General features: G+C 35.0%; 1 protein-coding gene across 1 annotated transcript in view; it reads left to right on the forward strand.

Moving 5' to 3' along the window:
* Positions 1-488: 488 nt before the first annotated feature.
* The window catches only part of LOC130241744 (alpha-2-macroglobulin-like protein 1), a 15,828-nt gene continuing 112 nt past the window's right edge, over positions 489-16,204 (forward strand). The window contains exons 1-35 of the mRNA XM_056473683.1: positions 489-622; positions 755-935; positions 1,039-1,189; positions 1,268-1,320; positions 2,081-2,101; positions 2,196-2,364; positions 3,773-3,857; positions 3,933-4,053; positions 4,707-4,830; positions 5,339-5,448; positions 5,632-5,787; positions 5,956-6,168; positions 6,251-6,466; positions 7,325-7,474; positions 7,568-7,759; positions 7,892-7,982; positions 8,218-8,304; positions 10,336-10,498; positions 10,594-10,819; positions 10,890-11,016; positions 11,094-11,215; positions 11,332-11,383; positions 11,462-11,545; positions 11,617-11,793; positions 11,872-11,947; positions 12,110-12,266; positions 13,499-13,573; positions 13,680-13,842; positions 13,913-14,106; positions 14,178-14,390; positions 14,470-14,591; positions 15,223-15,319; positions 15,392-15,454; positions 15,580-15,685; positions 15,768-16,204. The exon at positions 15,768-16,204 is cut by the window's right edge and continues 112 nt beyond it. Coding sequence (XP_056329658.1) covers positions 543-622; positions 755-935; positions 1,039-1,189; positions 1,268-1,320; positions 2,081-2,101; positions 2,196-2,364; positions 3,773-3,857; positions 3,933-4,053; positions 4,707-4,830; positions 5,339-5,448; positions 5,632-5,787; positions 5,956-6,168; positions 6,251-6,466; positions 7,325-7,474; positions 7,568-7,759; positions 7,892-7,982; positions 8,218-8,304; positions 10,336-10,498; positions 10,594-10,819; positions 10,890-11,016; positions 11,094-11,215; positions 11,332-11,383; positions 11,462-11,545; positions 11,617-11,793; positions 11,872-11,947; positions 12,110-12,266; positions 13,499-13,573; positions 13,680-13,842; positions 13,913-14,106; positions 14,178-14,390; positions 14,470-14,591; positions 15,223-15,319; positions 15,392-15,454; positions 15,580-15,685; positions 15,768-15,808 — 4,458 coding nt within the window. The 5' untranslated portion in view covers positions 489-542 and the 3' untranslated portion in view covers positions 15,809-16,204. The remainder of the gene's footprint in view (positions 623-754; positions 936-1,038; positions 1,190-1,267; positions 1,321-2,080; positions 2,102-2,195; positions 2,365-3,772; positions 3,858-3,932; positions 4,054-4,706; positions 4,831-5,338; positions 5,449-5,631; positions 5,788-5,955; positions 6,169-6,250; positions 6,467-7,324; positions 7,475-7,567; positions 7,760-7,891; positions 7,983-8,217; positions 8,305-10,335; positions 10,499-10,593; positions 10,820-10,889; positions 11,017-11,093; positions 11,216-11,331; positions 11,384-11,461; positions 11,546-11,616; positions 11,794-11,871; positions 11,948-12,109; positions 12,267-13,498; positions 13,574-13,679; positions 13,843-13,912; positions 14,107-14,177; positions 14,391-14,469; positions 14,592-15,222; positions 15,320-15,391; positions 15,455-15,579; positions 15,686-15,767) is intronic.

Below are 16,204 nucleotides of genomic sequence, written 5' to 3' on the forward strand. Positions count from 1 at the left end.
ATGTTCCATGTAGAAATGTAGTAAATTACCCAATGTAAATAAAATACATTTTTTGATCAATTTGATTAGTAATATGCAATGCGAAAAACTTAATTTGGACAACTTTAAAGCCATTTTTCTCAATATTTAGATTTTTTTTGAACCCTCAGATTTGGTTTTCAAGTAGTTGTATTTTGACTGCCATTCACAAAAACATTATTTTCCTATCCAAAAAAATGTCAAAATCAATGGAAAACCTATTTATTTAGATTTCACTATGTTTTTTTAAAACCCTCAGTTTAAGATAGATCAGTAAATATAATAAAACTCAATAAAATAATTGTGGTAAAAAGCTATAAGAACATCACTAATATTATAGCATATTATGTAAGTGTTGTTCATTTAGTTAATTGGGTTTGATTATTATTGTTTTTTTTTAAATATGAGTAATCCTGCTATTCCCTGGGTTAATCATCACAAAGGTCATATGTCCAGTCCAATACATAAACACTGTGCTTGGAAAAGGTTTAAACACTTCTTGTAAACATTTTTTGCATTTCTCCATGATGGCTTTGATTCTCAAAGGAGGAATATTAATAACATGTTTTTTACTGTTTTTTGTCAGTCAAGGAACGTCTAAACCGTAAGTGTTGCAACTTTTTAAAAAAGTATCAGTTCATTTGAGTGTCCTTTGATGTTTGTTTGTACAGTATGTGCATGTTTGTCATTGAAATACTATCGATAGTTTGTCACTCACCATAACTTGGTTTTGCAGGAATTTTATGGTGACATTTCCAGCCATTATAAGATCAGGCTCGGAGGCTAAATTATGCATGAGCCTTCTGAAACCAGAAGAAAATATGCAGCTTACCATTACTCTAGTTAGCAGTAACCAGAACCGAACACTTCTGCAGGAGAAAACATTGAAGGAATTCCATCGCTGCCTTGACTTTCAAGTTATTAACATTATATTATTCACAGAATGCTATATGGGAGTAGTTTAAAATAGCACATTCATGCTTATTGTAGGTTAAACGTCTTGGAATATTTGTTTAACAGGCTCCTGAGTCAGCGTCCATGCAGGAGATTCATGTAGAAGCTCAAGGGAAATACACACATCTGATAGAAAAGAGAAAAGTCAAGTTCGTTTCACATAATCCACTGACTCTAATTAAAATTGATAAACCAATCTACAATCCTGGAAAAACAGGTATTTTTACTTTTACAATAAGCTAAACTGCTATTATGCACTTGATTTGACAAATAACATACATTTTATATCTTGCAGTTCAATTCAGGATTTTCACAATTGACTTTGACTTTAAACCAGTTGATGAAACAGTAGGTTGCAATTTATTGTTTGCATTTAAAGTGTAATATTTTAAAAACTTGCAAAATACACCATTATTTATTTAAATTGTGAGTTTATTTTGGAATTGGGTCTTTGTGTATATTTACAGTTGAAATCAGATTTATTAGCCCCCTGTTTATTTTTTCCTCAATTTCTGTATAACAGAGCAGATTTTTTCAACACATTTCTAAACATAATAGTTTTAATAACTCATTTCTAATAACTGATTTATTTTATCTTTACCATGATGACAGTAAATAATATTTTACTAGATATTTTTCAAGACGCTTCTATATAGCTTAAAGTGATATTTAAAGGTATAACTAGGTTAATAAGTTTAACTAGGCAAGTTAGTGTAATTAGGCAAGTTATTGTATAACGATGGTTTGTTCTGTAGACTATCGAAAAAAATATATAGCTTAAAGGGGCTAATAATATTGACCTTAAAATCTTTTTTAAAAAATTGAACACAGCTTTTATTCTTGCCGAAATAAAACAAATAAGACTTTCTCCAGAAGAAAAAATATTATCAGACATACTGTGAAAATTTCCGTGCTCTGTTAAACATCATTTGGGAAATGTTTAAAAAAGAAAAAAAAATTCAAAGGGGGGCCAATAAATCTGACTTCAACTGTATATGTCTATACAAATATTTGGAGTGCGCTTTCAGCCTTTGAACTCAGAGTAAACCATGGGTAAAAATTCAGTGTTATGCAAACCTGAACTAATGGTATCTGTCTGTATCCACAGTACAAACTGATAGCAATCCAGGTAAACTTAATTTCTTTGGTTTTACCTTTGTTTTACCTTGGTTTTGTTTTGAATGGGCGTGTTGAATATCTTCAGTACCTTCTCATGAAAACAGGACAATCGAGGAAACAGAATTAATCAGTGGATTAATACCACATCCACCCACGGCAAGATTCTGCAGCTTTCCCATTCACTGAACCAAGAGGCTTCTGTTGGTTCATATCAGCTGTCAGTTGAGACCAGCAAGGGAACATTTCTAGAATATTTTCAGGTTAAAGAATATGGTGGGTATAAGCATTATTTTTAGAGTATGTTATTAAAACTAAAGTGTTCACCCAAAAATGAAAGTTTGTGGTTCCATATCCCTTTTGAAGATCACAAAACGCTTTTGAAGGATGTTGAAATCAGGTAACCATTGACATCCATAGTAAGGGAGAAAACTACACTCAACACAATTCTAGAGACTTTTTTTAGGAAATTTAATTATTTTATGTTCAATCCACTTAAATTTGTTCCATTGACTTAATTGATTTGTGTTGGGACAACATGAATGAATTGTGAATTGTGCATGAATTGTGTGGAACCCTGCATGTTTTACACTGTACCATAGAAGTCAGTGGCTATCAATTTCCAACATTCTTCAAAATATCTTCTGTGTTTAACTGATAAAAAAAAATCCCAAACATGTTTAAACGGGCAGCACAATGGCTCAGTGGTTAGCACTATTGCCTCACACCAAGAAGGTTGCTGGTTCAAGTCCCAGCTGGACCAGTTGGTGTTTCTGTGTGGAGTTTGCATGTTCTCTCCGTGTTGGCATGAGTTTCCTCTGGGTGCTCCAGTTCCCCCCACAGTCCAGACACGCGCTATAGGTGAATTGAATGAGCTAAATTGGCCGTAGTGTGTATTGGTGTTTCCCAGTGTTGGGTTGCTACTAGACGGGCATCCGCTGCGTAAAAAATGTATGCTGGACAAATTGGCGGTTCATTCCGCTGTGGGACTAAGCCGAAAAGAAAATTAATAAAAGAAATTGGCTGTAGTGTATGAGTGTGAATGTGAGCATGTATGGGTGTTGCCAGTACTGGGTTGCAGCTGGAAGGGCATGCGCTGCGTAAAACATGCTGGATAAGTTGGCGATTCATTCCGCTGTGGCAACCCCTGATGTATAAGGGACTAAGCATAAATAAATGTTTAGAACAAGCAGATTATGAATTAATGATGACAGCATATTCATGTTTGAGTGAATGATAACTTTTAAGTATCACTTAAATTGGCATAGATCTAGGAGTGCTTTGTGAATAAAGTTCTTTGTGCATTGTAAGAAGAGTTATGGGATTACCAGCAGGACAATTGGCCGATTACAGCTTAACTATATTGAACAGCGATTTAGTCTCATTTCAAATCTCACATCTAAACTTGTAGAGTCAGTGCTATAGATGTAGTTGCAACTGTGTTGAATGCAAAAGCATGCACATGTATTCACTAAAATACCAGACTGACAACCATTTTCGTTCCTGTTGTCAGTTCCAGACACTGACAGTCTGAACATAGCCCTTTTCTATGATAGAAATGCAAAGTGAATTATGCAATGAAACATTTCCATGAATGTTAATGGTACTATATGGAACCATTAAGAGAGTGTAATACTCTGTGTCTGTTTGGAATGCTAACATTACAGTTTTCTTTATGGTTCAGTTCTACCGAAATTCGAAGTGAAAATACATAAGCCAAAGATAGTGAGAGGCAATGAAAAGGAAGTAAAGCTGGGGGTGTGCGGGAGGTGAGTTGGTTAAAACAATACATTTGAGCACATTTAGCAGGAAGACTTTGTTAACCTAAAGTATGCTTTCAACAGATACACCCATGGACGGCCTGTTCAGGGAAGGGTAAAAATGACACTCTGCTCATCCAGAATAGTCAATACTTATTTTGCTTCCCAGTATCAAATTCCATTTTGTGTTACTGGGTCAACAGTAGTAAGTATGATTAAATATTCTCTTGTTTAAATTGCTTACTGCATTTATTTAAGAAACATGTAAAACATGCATACACACATTGTATGTTTGCAGTAACTTATTGGCAGTGTAACTTACCTGTAAATGTGTTTTACAGTACCAGGGCCTTAACGCAATTTAATGTTACAGTCAAACATCCTTACCGCAACTTTTTTTTATGGTAAAATGCCCTTTACCACATTCTAATTTTACAGTATGACAATTTTTATAGTACTTTTACTGTAATTTATTTACGTTTTACACCATCGGAAAAACCTTTATTTTTAGTATTTATTATTGAATTCAATGAATTCCAAACAAGTGACGAGATCATGTACAACAGCATTTTTAATATTCATTGTTATTATATCCATTTAAAGTAGTTTACAAAAGTAATTTTCTTTCATCAATCTATTTTAAATACATTTCGTGATTCAATATTACTTTCATTATAGTAGAATACTGTAGAATCCTAATATGCAGTAAGTTACTGTAAAAGTTTTAAAATGACCCACAATGCAGTGTAAATTACAGTAGTAAACTGTAAAGAATGTATGTGAAATTTGACTTCTTATGTTTTTGCAGTAGCTAACTGTAAAATTGTGGCAACGTTTAACAGTGCACTTTTTTTTCAGCTGAACAAGACTGGCTGCGTCTTTGAGATGTTCCCCTTGTTATCCTTTATTCAAAAATCAGTAGTGGAATACATTACATCGCAGTCTCTCGAGTTCACTGCAACCATTACTGAGGAGGGAACAGGTGTGTATTGTAACAAACATGAAAACAAAAGAGACCAGGTAACTTTCCAAATCCAAATTGCACATGCTTGATGAGTGGTGGCATGGTGGCTTAGTGGTTAGCACTGTCATCTCACAGCAAGAAGGTCGCTGGTTCTAGTCCCGGCTGGGCCAGTTGGCATTTCTGTGTGGAGTTTGCATGTTCTCCCCATGTTCACGTGGGTTTCCTCCAGGTCCTCCATTGTCCAAACACATGCTGGATAGGTGAATTGAATAAACTAAATTGTTCGTAGTGTGTGTGTGTGTGTGTGTGTGTGTGTGTGTGTGTCTGTGTGTGTGTGTGTGTGTGTGTGTGTGAATGGGTGTTTTCCAATACTTGTTTGCCGCTGAAAGGGCATCCGCTGTGGGTCTTATGCTGGAATAGTTGCCAGTTCATTCCGCTGTGGTGACCTCTGAAGTAGAGACTAAGCCGAAGGAAAATGAATGATTGAATGAATGCTTGATGATTTTTAAAACTTTATGTTTTCCAGATGTCACAGAGATAGGGACTGGAAAAGTCACATTGTCATATATTATTGGTACGGTCAAATTTATTGACGTGCCCGATTTTTATGAGGAAGGATCAGTCATAAAGGCCAAGGTACGCTATTTAATTTACATTTCTAATTAATAATTAATTGCATTTCACATGTTAATAAAATGTTTCTGAAAACCAAATTGGTGGTCCATTTTATAGAAATGTAAGTTTTGACTTTGGTTACTGCATTCAGTTCTGCAGTGTTGTTGCTTTATTTATTGACTTGTATATTCTTTTTTCCACCAGGTTAAAGTTGAGCTATCCAATGGACAGCCAGTTTCTAACATTAAGTTGGTTGTTTATCTTCCATCTGGAATTACAGAACTAATCACAGACATCAATGGGCTGGCTAATTTTACCATTGATACGTCCTTTGGGATAGGTACAACTTTAATTTTATCGGTAAGCTTTTTATTTGTATCCCATCCTTGTGTTAATTCTGTGCCACCATGCAGATACTTTCCATTCAGAACGATCTATGATACATAGCAAATTCTAATTAGAAATAGGTATTTCATTACATCAGTTTTTCTTTAGTAAGTTGTGATCATGTGATCTTTGATCTCACAGGCAAGTTTATTAAGCACTCCAGAGTTTGTTCCATTCAGTTTTGATTCTGCGCACAAAACCCTGCAAAAAAAGCCCAAACAAGATCCATTTAATAAGAGCCAACTGGATATAAAGGCTCTGGAGGAACCGCTGAAATGCGAAGTGGAGATTTCAGTGACCGTGCAGTACACTATTGCTGGAGAGACTGCTGAAAGTGTCACCATAGTCTATCTGGTGGGTGCAGAGATGAAGCAAAATGCTGGACATTTTTGTCATTCAGCTATTTTACTTTCTGTGCTTTTCACTTCATTGTCAGGTTTTATCAAGAGCACAAATAGTCTCTCACGGGTATGAGAGCATTGAGCTGAACGGAGGCTCTGACAGAGTAGTGAGTGGAGAAGTGACGTTTAAAGTCCCTATTAGCTCTCGGATGGCTCCAGAATTACAGTTTTTGGCGTACTGTGTGCTGCCCAGTGAGAACGTACTTGCTGCGTCCAAAACGTTTCAAACTGAGAAATGTTTTGAAAACAAGGTGAGTCTATAAGAATATGGTGATTGCATTTATGTTAGAAAATCACCAACTACTCATTATCAAGCTTTTCAACAAAGCACTATGTGGACATACTTTTTATCGACACCATTTTCCACTGAGAGAAATAAAAAGTACAATGACACAATCAGTCTATTGACAGCCTAGAAGAACACAAATGTCAAGAACATTATATACAGTATGAGCAGTCTGTCAGGTGAAAGAATTTTTACTGTCCAGAATGGATTATTACACATTGTACCGTACTATTATGCTTGAATAATTTATTTTATTCAAGCATATTATTTATCACTGATGTTCAGTTATTTATTATCGCAATTAAATCCATAGTTTAATGCCTATGTTCAAAACTGTTTGTCATTATTCTATTTGGACAAGTAAATTAATTTATGCCAAATTTTTACTGTGCATTATATAGACCATTTTGAGGAATGTAAACAAAAACTATGGTCCCAATGAACTTCCTGTTTTATATTTTTAATTTCTATAGCTTCCAAGAATCCAAAAAGAGACATATATTAATAAATAATGTTATGGTAGCTGTTTTAACATGATGTCATGATTGAATTACCTCTTGTTACAGTTATAAAAATAGTTTGATAACAAGCAGGAAATGTTCATGGGCCAATGATAAGACCACACTGAAATGGTCTATAGTAAAAAAAAAATTATATATATATATATATATATATATATATATATATATATATATATATATATATATATATATATATACTGATTATACACAAATGTTGTTTCAGGATGAACCAGATATATTCCCAATAATCTTCTAATCATTAGTGAAAATGTTTAGAGATTGGTTAAAATGTTGTGTCATAGGTCTCGCTGCAGTTTTCACCAACTAGTGCAGTTCCAGGTGAAGAAAACACTCTCCAGCTCTCAGCTCAGCCTGGTTCACTGTGTGGCATCAGTTCTGTAGATCAGAGCGTTCTGATACTGGAGTCAGGACGACGCCTGGATGCTGACAAAGTAATGTGTTTCAGACCTGTCCTCAAGCTTCTTCAGTGAACATTCTTCACTCTGAAATGGCTATGTCACTGTATTCCTGTCACATTTTAACAGGTGTTTAAAATGTTGCCAACAATGACTTTTACACATGATGTTGAAGATCCGATGGAATGCTTAAAATTTAGATCCAAAAGAAGTTTGCGGTTTATGCCTGCTATTTCTCAATATGGAGCAGTACCATCCTACCATAATATGTACCCCCCTCTTTCAGGAAGTACAGAAGATGCTGTGTATGAGACTTTCAAGGTACGTATTTAAAGTTTTTGGGGGTTCTGGGGGGGTTTGTGTGTAGTGTGAAAGATACATCACAATTAAAACTGTGCAGTTGATGTAACAGACTTTATCTCTTGATTTTTTTTACATTTTCATCGGAAACAGAACATGGGATTAAAGGTGGCAACGAATTTGGTTATTAGAATCCCACATTGTGTTAAATTCAGAGATGTATTGTTTCACAGAGCCTATGGTGGTAAGACATCTGTTTGTTATCTCTCTCTCTCTCTCTCTCTCGCTTTATACATATATACTGTTCAAAAAATAAAGGGAATACTTGGAGTTATATTGTATTGTTTAAATGTTGCCTTTTATTTTTTGAGCAGTATGTTTGTACATATATATATATATATATATATATATATATATATATATATATATATATATATATATACGCACACATATAAATTAGGTGTCTTGTTGATTTGCAGGTTATGGTGTTGGTTTTGGTTATGGAGCTGTTCCAGGTGGACTAGGTCCTCCTGCAATTCCGGGTTTCGGTTTATTGGGAGAATCAGGTCAGGAATAGGATCTTTCTATATTTTTATGTATGTTTATACTTGGAGCAAGAATAACCTGTATGAATCTTAAAATGTCTTTACAGGAATAGTTAACCTTGAAGAGTATGTTAAATTCCCTTGAGTGATCAATGTTTAGATTAATAATCAATAAACTGATTAATCGTTAACCTTAATGCAAAATGAGTGTCTACTTTAATGGCACATTTTTACCACCGGGCATCTGCGGGGTATTAAAAAGTATTAAAAGTTGATAAATCAATATAGAGAAATTTAAGGCCCTTAAAAAGTATTTAAAAAGTCCTAAATGCTATTTTGCAAGGTATTAAATTTTATATCATTTTTAAATTGTATTGTATTGAATTTCACTCTCTGATTTCTGTATATACTCTGTACCAGCATAACAACATGTGCAAATGGCACTCAAAATGCTAGCATTCTGTAAATAAAAGGCCACTGGGATTATAAAAAGAATCAATGATTTATAGTTTAATAGTTTAATCAACTATTTATTGATTAAGTGCAACATCTAAAGTGTACCTTAGATATATGCACTAGTAACTGGAGTGTGATTGTGCTTATGTGAGCATATCATATACTGTGTATAGAATATTGTTACTGTATAAGTGTGTTATTTTCTTCTTAAATGGGCATGTGTGCATCAATATGTACAGTATATGTGTATTGATTTTAAGGATTTTTCCTTTGTCAAACCAAATTTACAATTTTACAAAATTACAGTTAATATTCTCACCCTCAGGTTATCCAAGATGTAAGTGACTTTTTTCTTCAGTAGATGATTAGAGAAGATTTTTTAGCTCAAACCCAGGGACATAACATTATTTCAGATATGAAGGAGAGAAGATGTCAAGCGAGCTTTCTGCTCTATTCTATTCTAATTTATTCTACAGTATTTTAGTAATCATAATTAATCACTGAAACCATTTATTTCTTTAACTGAACAGACTAACATGCCACAGTATGGAGACCTTAACATGCAGTAAACGTTTAGTGCAGCATTTCTTAAAGTGTGGGTGAGCGCCACTGATGGGGAATAGAGATATAACAAGTCTGGCAGGCGCAACAAACAGGAATAAAAGTTATTTGCCAATGCCTATTCATTTCATTGTTTATTAACCATGCACTCAAAACAAAATAACGCCATATTTAAATGACAATATTACCTAAAACAACATCAGACTGTGAAGTGAAATATTACGTTTAACCATTGTAGCTTACAAGAATAATGTAAGGTCCGAATGATTGACGTGGAACTACATATCAGATAAAATAGTGAATATGACAGATTCACAACATTTAACATTATTATTAGACATGCTCAGGAGAGGCTGTGTCTGTATTGATCTTCAGTTTCTTGCACAGATCTCTTTACAAATTTATTTTGCTGGTGTATATTTTAGAGGGGTGGCTCAGTGGGGATGAGGACCACTAGATTAAATGCACAGATTGCTTCTTATACTGTAGCATAGTAGCATCATCTATAAGCTGTGGAGGATACCATTACCATATCAGGCTGGCTTCAATATGAACTCTTGTCAAACAAAATGATGTGGCTAGTATAGTATGTGTTACTCAGTGTCAAAGTACAAAGGCTTCAGTTTCATTAAATAGATTCTCTAAATGAGAACATTTCTGAGTTATTATAATATTAACTGAAATGTATTATAATTCCAGGTCTGTAGTAAAACAGTTATTATCATTATCTACTACAATTTAAATAAATAATAGAAAAGTAAAATTCAAATATAATCTATTTGTGTTTCATATTTTAAATAAAAAACTAAGAACAAAACCTAAGAACAATATTTTAACACTGTATGATTGTAATTATTTTATATATTTATTAACTGTCAATATAGTTTCCAGTAAATACAACCTTTTTTTCCTTCTCAAATCTTTAAAAATCAAACATTAAGATAACCATGCATTAGTATTAATTATGTCATAGATACATCATCAACAACAATAATGTAGTTCATAATAATAATAATAATAGTGATGTATTATTAGGTGCAGGAGCCGTTATTCCAGCAAGAGGTCCAGTTGGAGCTGGAGCTAGAGCTGAAGGAGTTATACCAGGCCCACTTCCAGCTTTGAGCACCTCTCTCTTGCCTGAAGAAACAATTCGCACATTCTTTCCAGAAACTTGGATCTGGGAAATTGTAGAGGTTGGGTGAGTAAATAATGGACTAGAAAGGATGAAGATGCTTATTATGTTTCATGTTTGTCTGTTAAACAAGGTATTAGTAAATCCAGATTATTTTTTAGAGACTCTGGATCAGCTAAGGTTCCTGTCACAGTTCCTGACACCATCACCTCTTGGGAGACGGAGGCCTTCTGTCTGTCCTCCACAGATCTGGGTTTGGCTCCTCCTGCTCAGCTGACAGTTTTCCAGCCCTTCTTCCTGGAGCTCTCTCTGCCTTACTCCATCGTTCGTGGGGAGATCTTTGAGCTCAAGGCCACTGTCTTCAACTATCTGTCCAAGTGCATCATGGTGAGATTTCAGATTCAGCCTGATCCAATCAGATCAAATATTCCACTAATCACATGTGCTTGATTGACAGGTTAAAGTGAGTCCAGCTCCTTCCTCAGACTACACTCTCAAAGCCTCCTCTGATGATCAGTATTCATCCTGTCTCTGTGCTAATGGAAGAAAAACCTTTAAATGGATCCTCACTCCTTCTGTTCTTGGTGACTTATCCAGTCTGAATCATTGTTTCTCAGTATTTGCGTCTGCTGTATCTTCACGTACATGTCACGTGTTGCAGGAGTGGTGAATATTACAGTCAGTGCAGAGGCAGAGGCGTCCCAGACTGTGTGTGACAATGAGCTTGTGAGTGTGCCAGAGAGAGGACGCATTGACACTGTCACACGGAGTCTGCGTGTCAATGTGGGTAAAAAAATGTATTGTCTAGAGACACTCATATTGTCTAAAACTGTACCTTTATAAAGGTCATTGAGCATGAGAAGCTTTAAATTCTGGTGACATGAACCTGTGTCCCACAGGCTGAAGGAATCGAAAAAACTAAAAGCCACAGCTGGCTGCTTTGCCCCAAAGGTAATTTTCCAAAAGGTAATCTTTCATAAAAAAGATTTTGATTGGTTCTTGAAGTTTATGTTGTGCCTTCTCTAACAGGGCAAAATCACTTGGAGGAGGTAGAGCTGGCTTTTCCACAAACTGTGATAGAGGGTTCAGGAAGAGCCACTGTTTCAGTGCTTGGTAAAGTCATATCTTAGCATCATATCATTCACATCTAATGTAGAAAAGTACATTCACATGTCCTCTTGTAGGAGACTTATTGGGCCGTGCTCTGAAGAACCTTGATGGTTTATTACGAATGCCATACGGCTGTGGAGAACAAAATATTGCTGTTCTTTCTCCCAACATTTACATTCTGCAGTATCTGGAGAACACAAAGCAGCTCACATCAGCCATTCGAGAGAGAGCCTCTGGCTTCCTTAAGAGCGGTGAGAGCCATTCAGAAGAATTTCATATGTTTTTCCAGCGTATCTAAAGGAAATAATCTCAATCAAAATACTGCACAGGTTATCAGAGGCAACTGAACTATTTAAATTTGGATGGGTCATATACTACATTTGGTCAAGGTGAAGGCAACACATGGTAAGATTTCTTTTTGCTGTTAATATGAACTCTTGCACTGAACTTCAACAGCTGTCCTGTAATGAATATTAATTCAAATTAAAAGCTAGTAATATCATGACAACTACATCCCAAATTTTCAAATGGGTCTAAATAACTACATTGAACTGAATGAACTAACAGGCTGACCGCGTTTGTGCTGAGGACTTTCGGGAAAGCACAAGATTACATCTTCATTGACCCCCCAAAAATCGAGAAATCAAAGGAATGGCTGGTGAGCCATCAACAACCAGATGGTTCATATCAAATCAAAGGAAAACTCTTCAATAACAGAATGAAGGTAAAACACTACAAACTAACTTTTAATATAAATTTGAGAATTGTGTCCTATTTTGTTCATTTTTCAAATAAAAGGATCTAAACATTGTTTAAACAAAATTCAAAGGGGACTTTGCATGCCCTTTTTTACATGATGTTCATAGTGTATGTGAAGTTTCAGCTCAAAATACCACACATATAATGTTTTAGAAACTGTTCTTTTTAGGCTTTGATCTTAATTCCATTGATCCTTTGATCACTTTAAATTCAAATTAATGTGCTCTTTTCAAAAGAGTGCAGAGCTACAAACGCCTATGTGTCAGCATAGTGGCAGATTCAAAAACAAGACTGAGATCTAATGAGGTGCTAAAGAGGGAGAGATTGTTACTAATGGGCAAGGCTTTCCCCCTCTGATAACATATATAATGCGAGAATGTCTATCAAAGTGTTTCTGCAGCCTGTTTTTATGAAGTGTGATTATAAAAAATTGAATGAATACATTTATACCATTAGAAGCTGGTTACATTCACAGACTGTTGTCACACAGCTGTTACAGTTACAAATTAATTATAGATTAAAAGTTAAATTTATAAATTAATAAAATTACAAATAATTACAAACATTTTTCACAAACTTATTTCTTTTATTTTTTTAAAGGAAGTGTTTTCTGCTCATCAAGGCTGCGTTAACTTGGTCAAATATACACTACAGTAACAATGTAAAATATTATTTACATAAAAATAGTTTTCTATTTGAATGTGTTTTAAACTTTCAATTATTCTTCCAATTTTAATGTATTTAAATAAGATTTCACAGTAAATTTTACTGTAAGTTAATGGAGAAGAGACATTAATATCAGATCTTTCAAAAACATCAACAAATCATGTCACCAGTGTTGTATTTACTTATTCTTATTTCTTTAGTAAACTGTTATTATACTTACTTACGTACTCCCAGGGCCATTTATATCGAAGTTAATATTTAGCCACACCATATTGGCTTTTCATAATGTCTAGTTTTTTATAAGGTGGTTTGTGGCTCAACCAAAATGTTAATATACATCAAAACTATATTTGTAGATGTGTGCTTAAAACAATAAAAAGACATGATATAATCTGAAAAGACGTCTTTTTATCTTAAGCAGTTTTAATTCTCGAGTTGTTGTTTTTTTCTTGATTAAGAGAAATCCTCATTACTTAATAAATAATCAACATTTAGATAAAAGATCTCACATTTGTAATCTGCATATTTTAGGGTGGTGTTAGTGACAGCGTGACCATCACTGCCTATATAACCGCATCACTACTTGAGCTGAACATACCAGTTACGGTCAGAAAGCTCTACTGTTTGTTTCAAACACTGAAACTGTTTGTTTTTTTAACATATTAACATAAAGGCTCGAACATATTTGTCACCTGCACCGTTTCTGTTGTAGGATCCGGCTGTCAGTAAAGGCCTGTCACACTTAAAGCAGTATGCTGGTGTTATTCGAAACCTTTACACCTCTGCTTTGCTAAGCTATACTTTCAGTCTGGCAAAAGACAAAGAGGTTCGGGACAGCCTTTTGAACAAGCTTAAGAACATTGGGATTTCAGAAGGTATGATCTCTGTAATAAGCACTGATCAGCGGATCAGGATTTATAATGGGTCCTTATTTGTGTCCTAAAGGTCCTCTTGTACACTGGTCTCAGTCTGCATCTGCTGATGACTCTGATTCTCTGGATGTGGAGATCAGCTCATATGTGCTGTTAGCTGTTCTCACTGCAGATTCACTCACTCCAGCTGATCTAGGCTTTGCTAACAGGATTGTCAGCTGGCTTGTGAAGCAGCAGAATGCCTATGGAGGATTCTCCTCCACACAGGTTCCTCAAATCAAACACATTATTGCTGAATGGCTAAAATTGTCAGATGACTGAACTCATTTCTTTCCCAGGACACAGTGGTGGCTCTTCAGGCTCTATCTTTGTACGCCACCAAAGTGTTCAGCTCTGACGGCTCCAGCACAGTGACTGTACAGTCAGCAGGAGACTTTCACCGCTTTGATGTCAATCAGGACAACAAGTTACTGTACCAGGAGAAGCAGCTGGCCAATGTGCCAGGAAAATACAGCATTGAAGTCAAGGGCTCAGCCTGTGTGTCTGTGCAGGTCTGTGAAGTCCAGCAAAAATTTAAAACATGGGTGACTGCTTCACAAGATGTTCTAATGTTCTGTGACTCTCTTCTAGATGTCTCTTTTCTACAATATCCCTACTCCAAAGGAATCTAAGAAATTAGAAATCTCTGTTAAGACTGAGGGAATGTGCCAGAACACAGATGGGCAAATCCTGGACGTCATATTAAACATAGTGTAAGGACATATTTATATTTTGTGTGTCCACAAAAGCATTTTAATCAACTAAAAACACTAATGATAACTGTAAATGCTTGAAAGGGCTTTGGCTTTACAGCATTTTGTACTTTTAAGAAGACAGAAAATACTGTTGGTATTTGCCCTAACCCTCTTGTAATGCGATTGAACGGCAGGCTAAAAGTGACAGTGATGAGTCTTATATAAGACTGAGGGCTACTACTACTGCTACTTGCCATGAAAGAAAACAATTAGCCCCAAAATCTGATCTCAATTTTTTCATTAACTTAATTTGCAGTCACAAAATGGCACCAAAGAGTCAAGAACAGTGAGACAGATAAGCATATAAATATGTATATCAGTGTACTCACTAATAGTCAAAGTGATTCATAGTAACATAATCAGGATGAGCCTGGAATGCCGTGATTGACCAATCAAAATCAAGTATTCCAGAGAGCAGTGTAATAAACATTTTAAACTGTTATGATGACAAAAAGATGGAAATAATGCCTGGTCATTATTAGAAATGTCCTGCTCCCATTGACTTTGGTCCAAAATGCCTATATCCATATCCAGTTTTTAATTAAGAATGGTGTGATATAACCCTAAATGTTCTTTTTCTTTTTTTCAGATATAAGGGAATACAATATGTTGAGACTTCTAACATGATCATTGTAGATATGAAACTCTTGTCTGGTTTCAGTGCTGAACCAATCTTTATGGATGAGGTAAAGCAGTTTTGCTTTTTGAGTATTTTAGCATGTGCTTAAAAAACGTTTTGTTTTTTTTTTTTTTCTAAGGTAAAGAAAGCAGTAAGTCGTGTTGAATCCAGTGATGAGCATATTATCGTATATCTACACGAGGTGGGAATGTTAATGTATGGATTATATTGACAAGCACTTTGATGACAATTCACTGCCAGTCTGTTAAAATACTGTTGCACTGATTTAATCATTTAATCTGAACATGTGTTTTAAATTGTTTACAGATTCGAAGTAACTTAAGTTTCCGGCTTCCATTTCGTATTAAAAGGATCTTCTCCGTTAAAAACCTCAAGCCAGCTGTTATAAAAGTCTACGACTACTACCAGACCAGTAGGACTGAATAACACAGCACTTACTTGTTTAGACAAAGTTTTGGCTTCTCCTCTGAAGCATTTTACAATCTTGTTTGCAGGTGAGCGAGCTGAAGCAGAATACACAAATCACTGTGCCTGATGGGTAATCCTGCAGAAAGCAAACAGATGTCAACACACACATCACTAATTCTATGCTGTTATACTGATTTACAAATAAATCTTAAGATGTAAGCTTATCATTCTGACTTAGATTTAGTTAAAAAAAAATAAAAACTTGGCAGTAACATTGGTTAGAAATGTGCTAAACATGCTAGCCAGTTGGAACATGCTAGCAGCTTGTTGAAAACATGTTAGAAACAGGTTAGACATTTGTTTAAACATGTTACAAATGTTATGTCAAATGTTAGCAAAACCCTAAATTAAATAAAACATGCTAGCAGTTTAAGCAAACAAACATGAACTCAATGCTGTAAGAAACGTTAGCAGTGTGCTACAATAGAACTGTGCTAAGATTTCCAAAACATCTGTTAATACA

Source organism: Danio aesculapii, chromosome 15, assembly GCF_903798145.1.
Source record: "Danio aesculapii chromosome 15, fDanAes4.1, whole genome shotgun sequence".
In the NCBI taxonomy this organism is placed as follows: domain Eukaryota; kingdom Metazoa; phylum Chordata; class Actinopteri; order Cypriniformes; family Danionidae; genus Danio; species Danio aesculapii.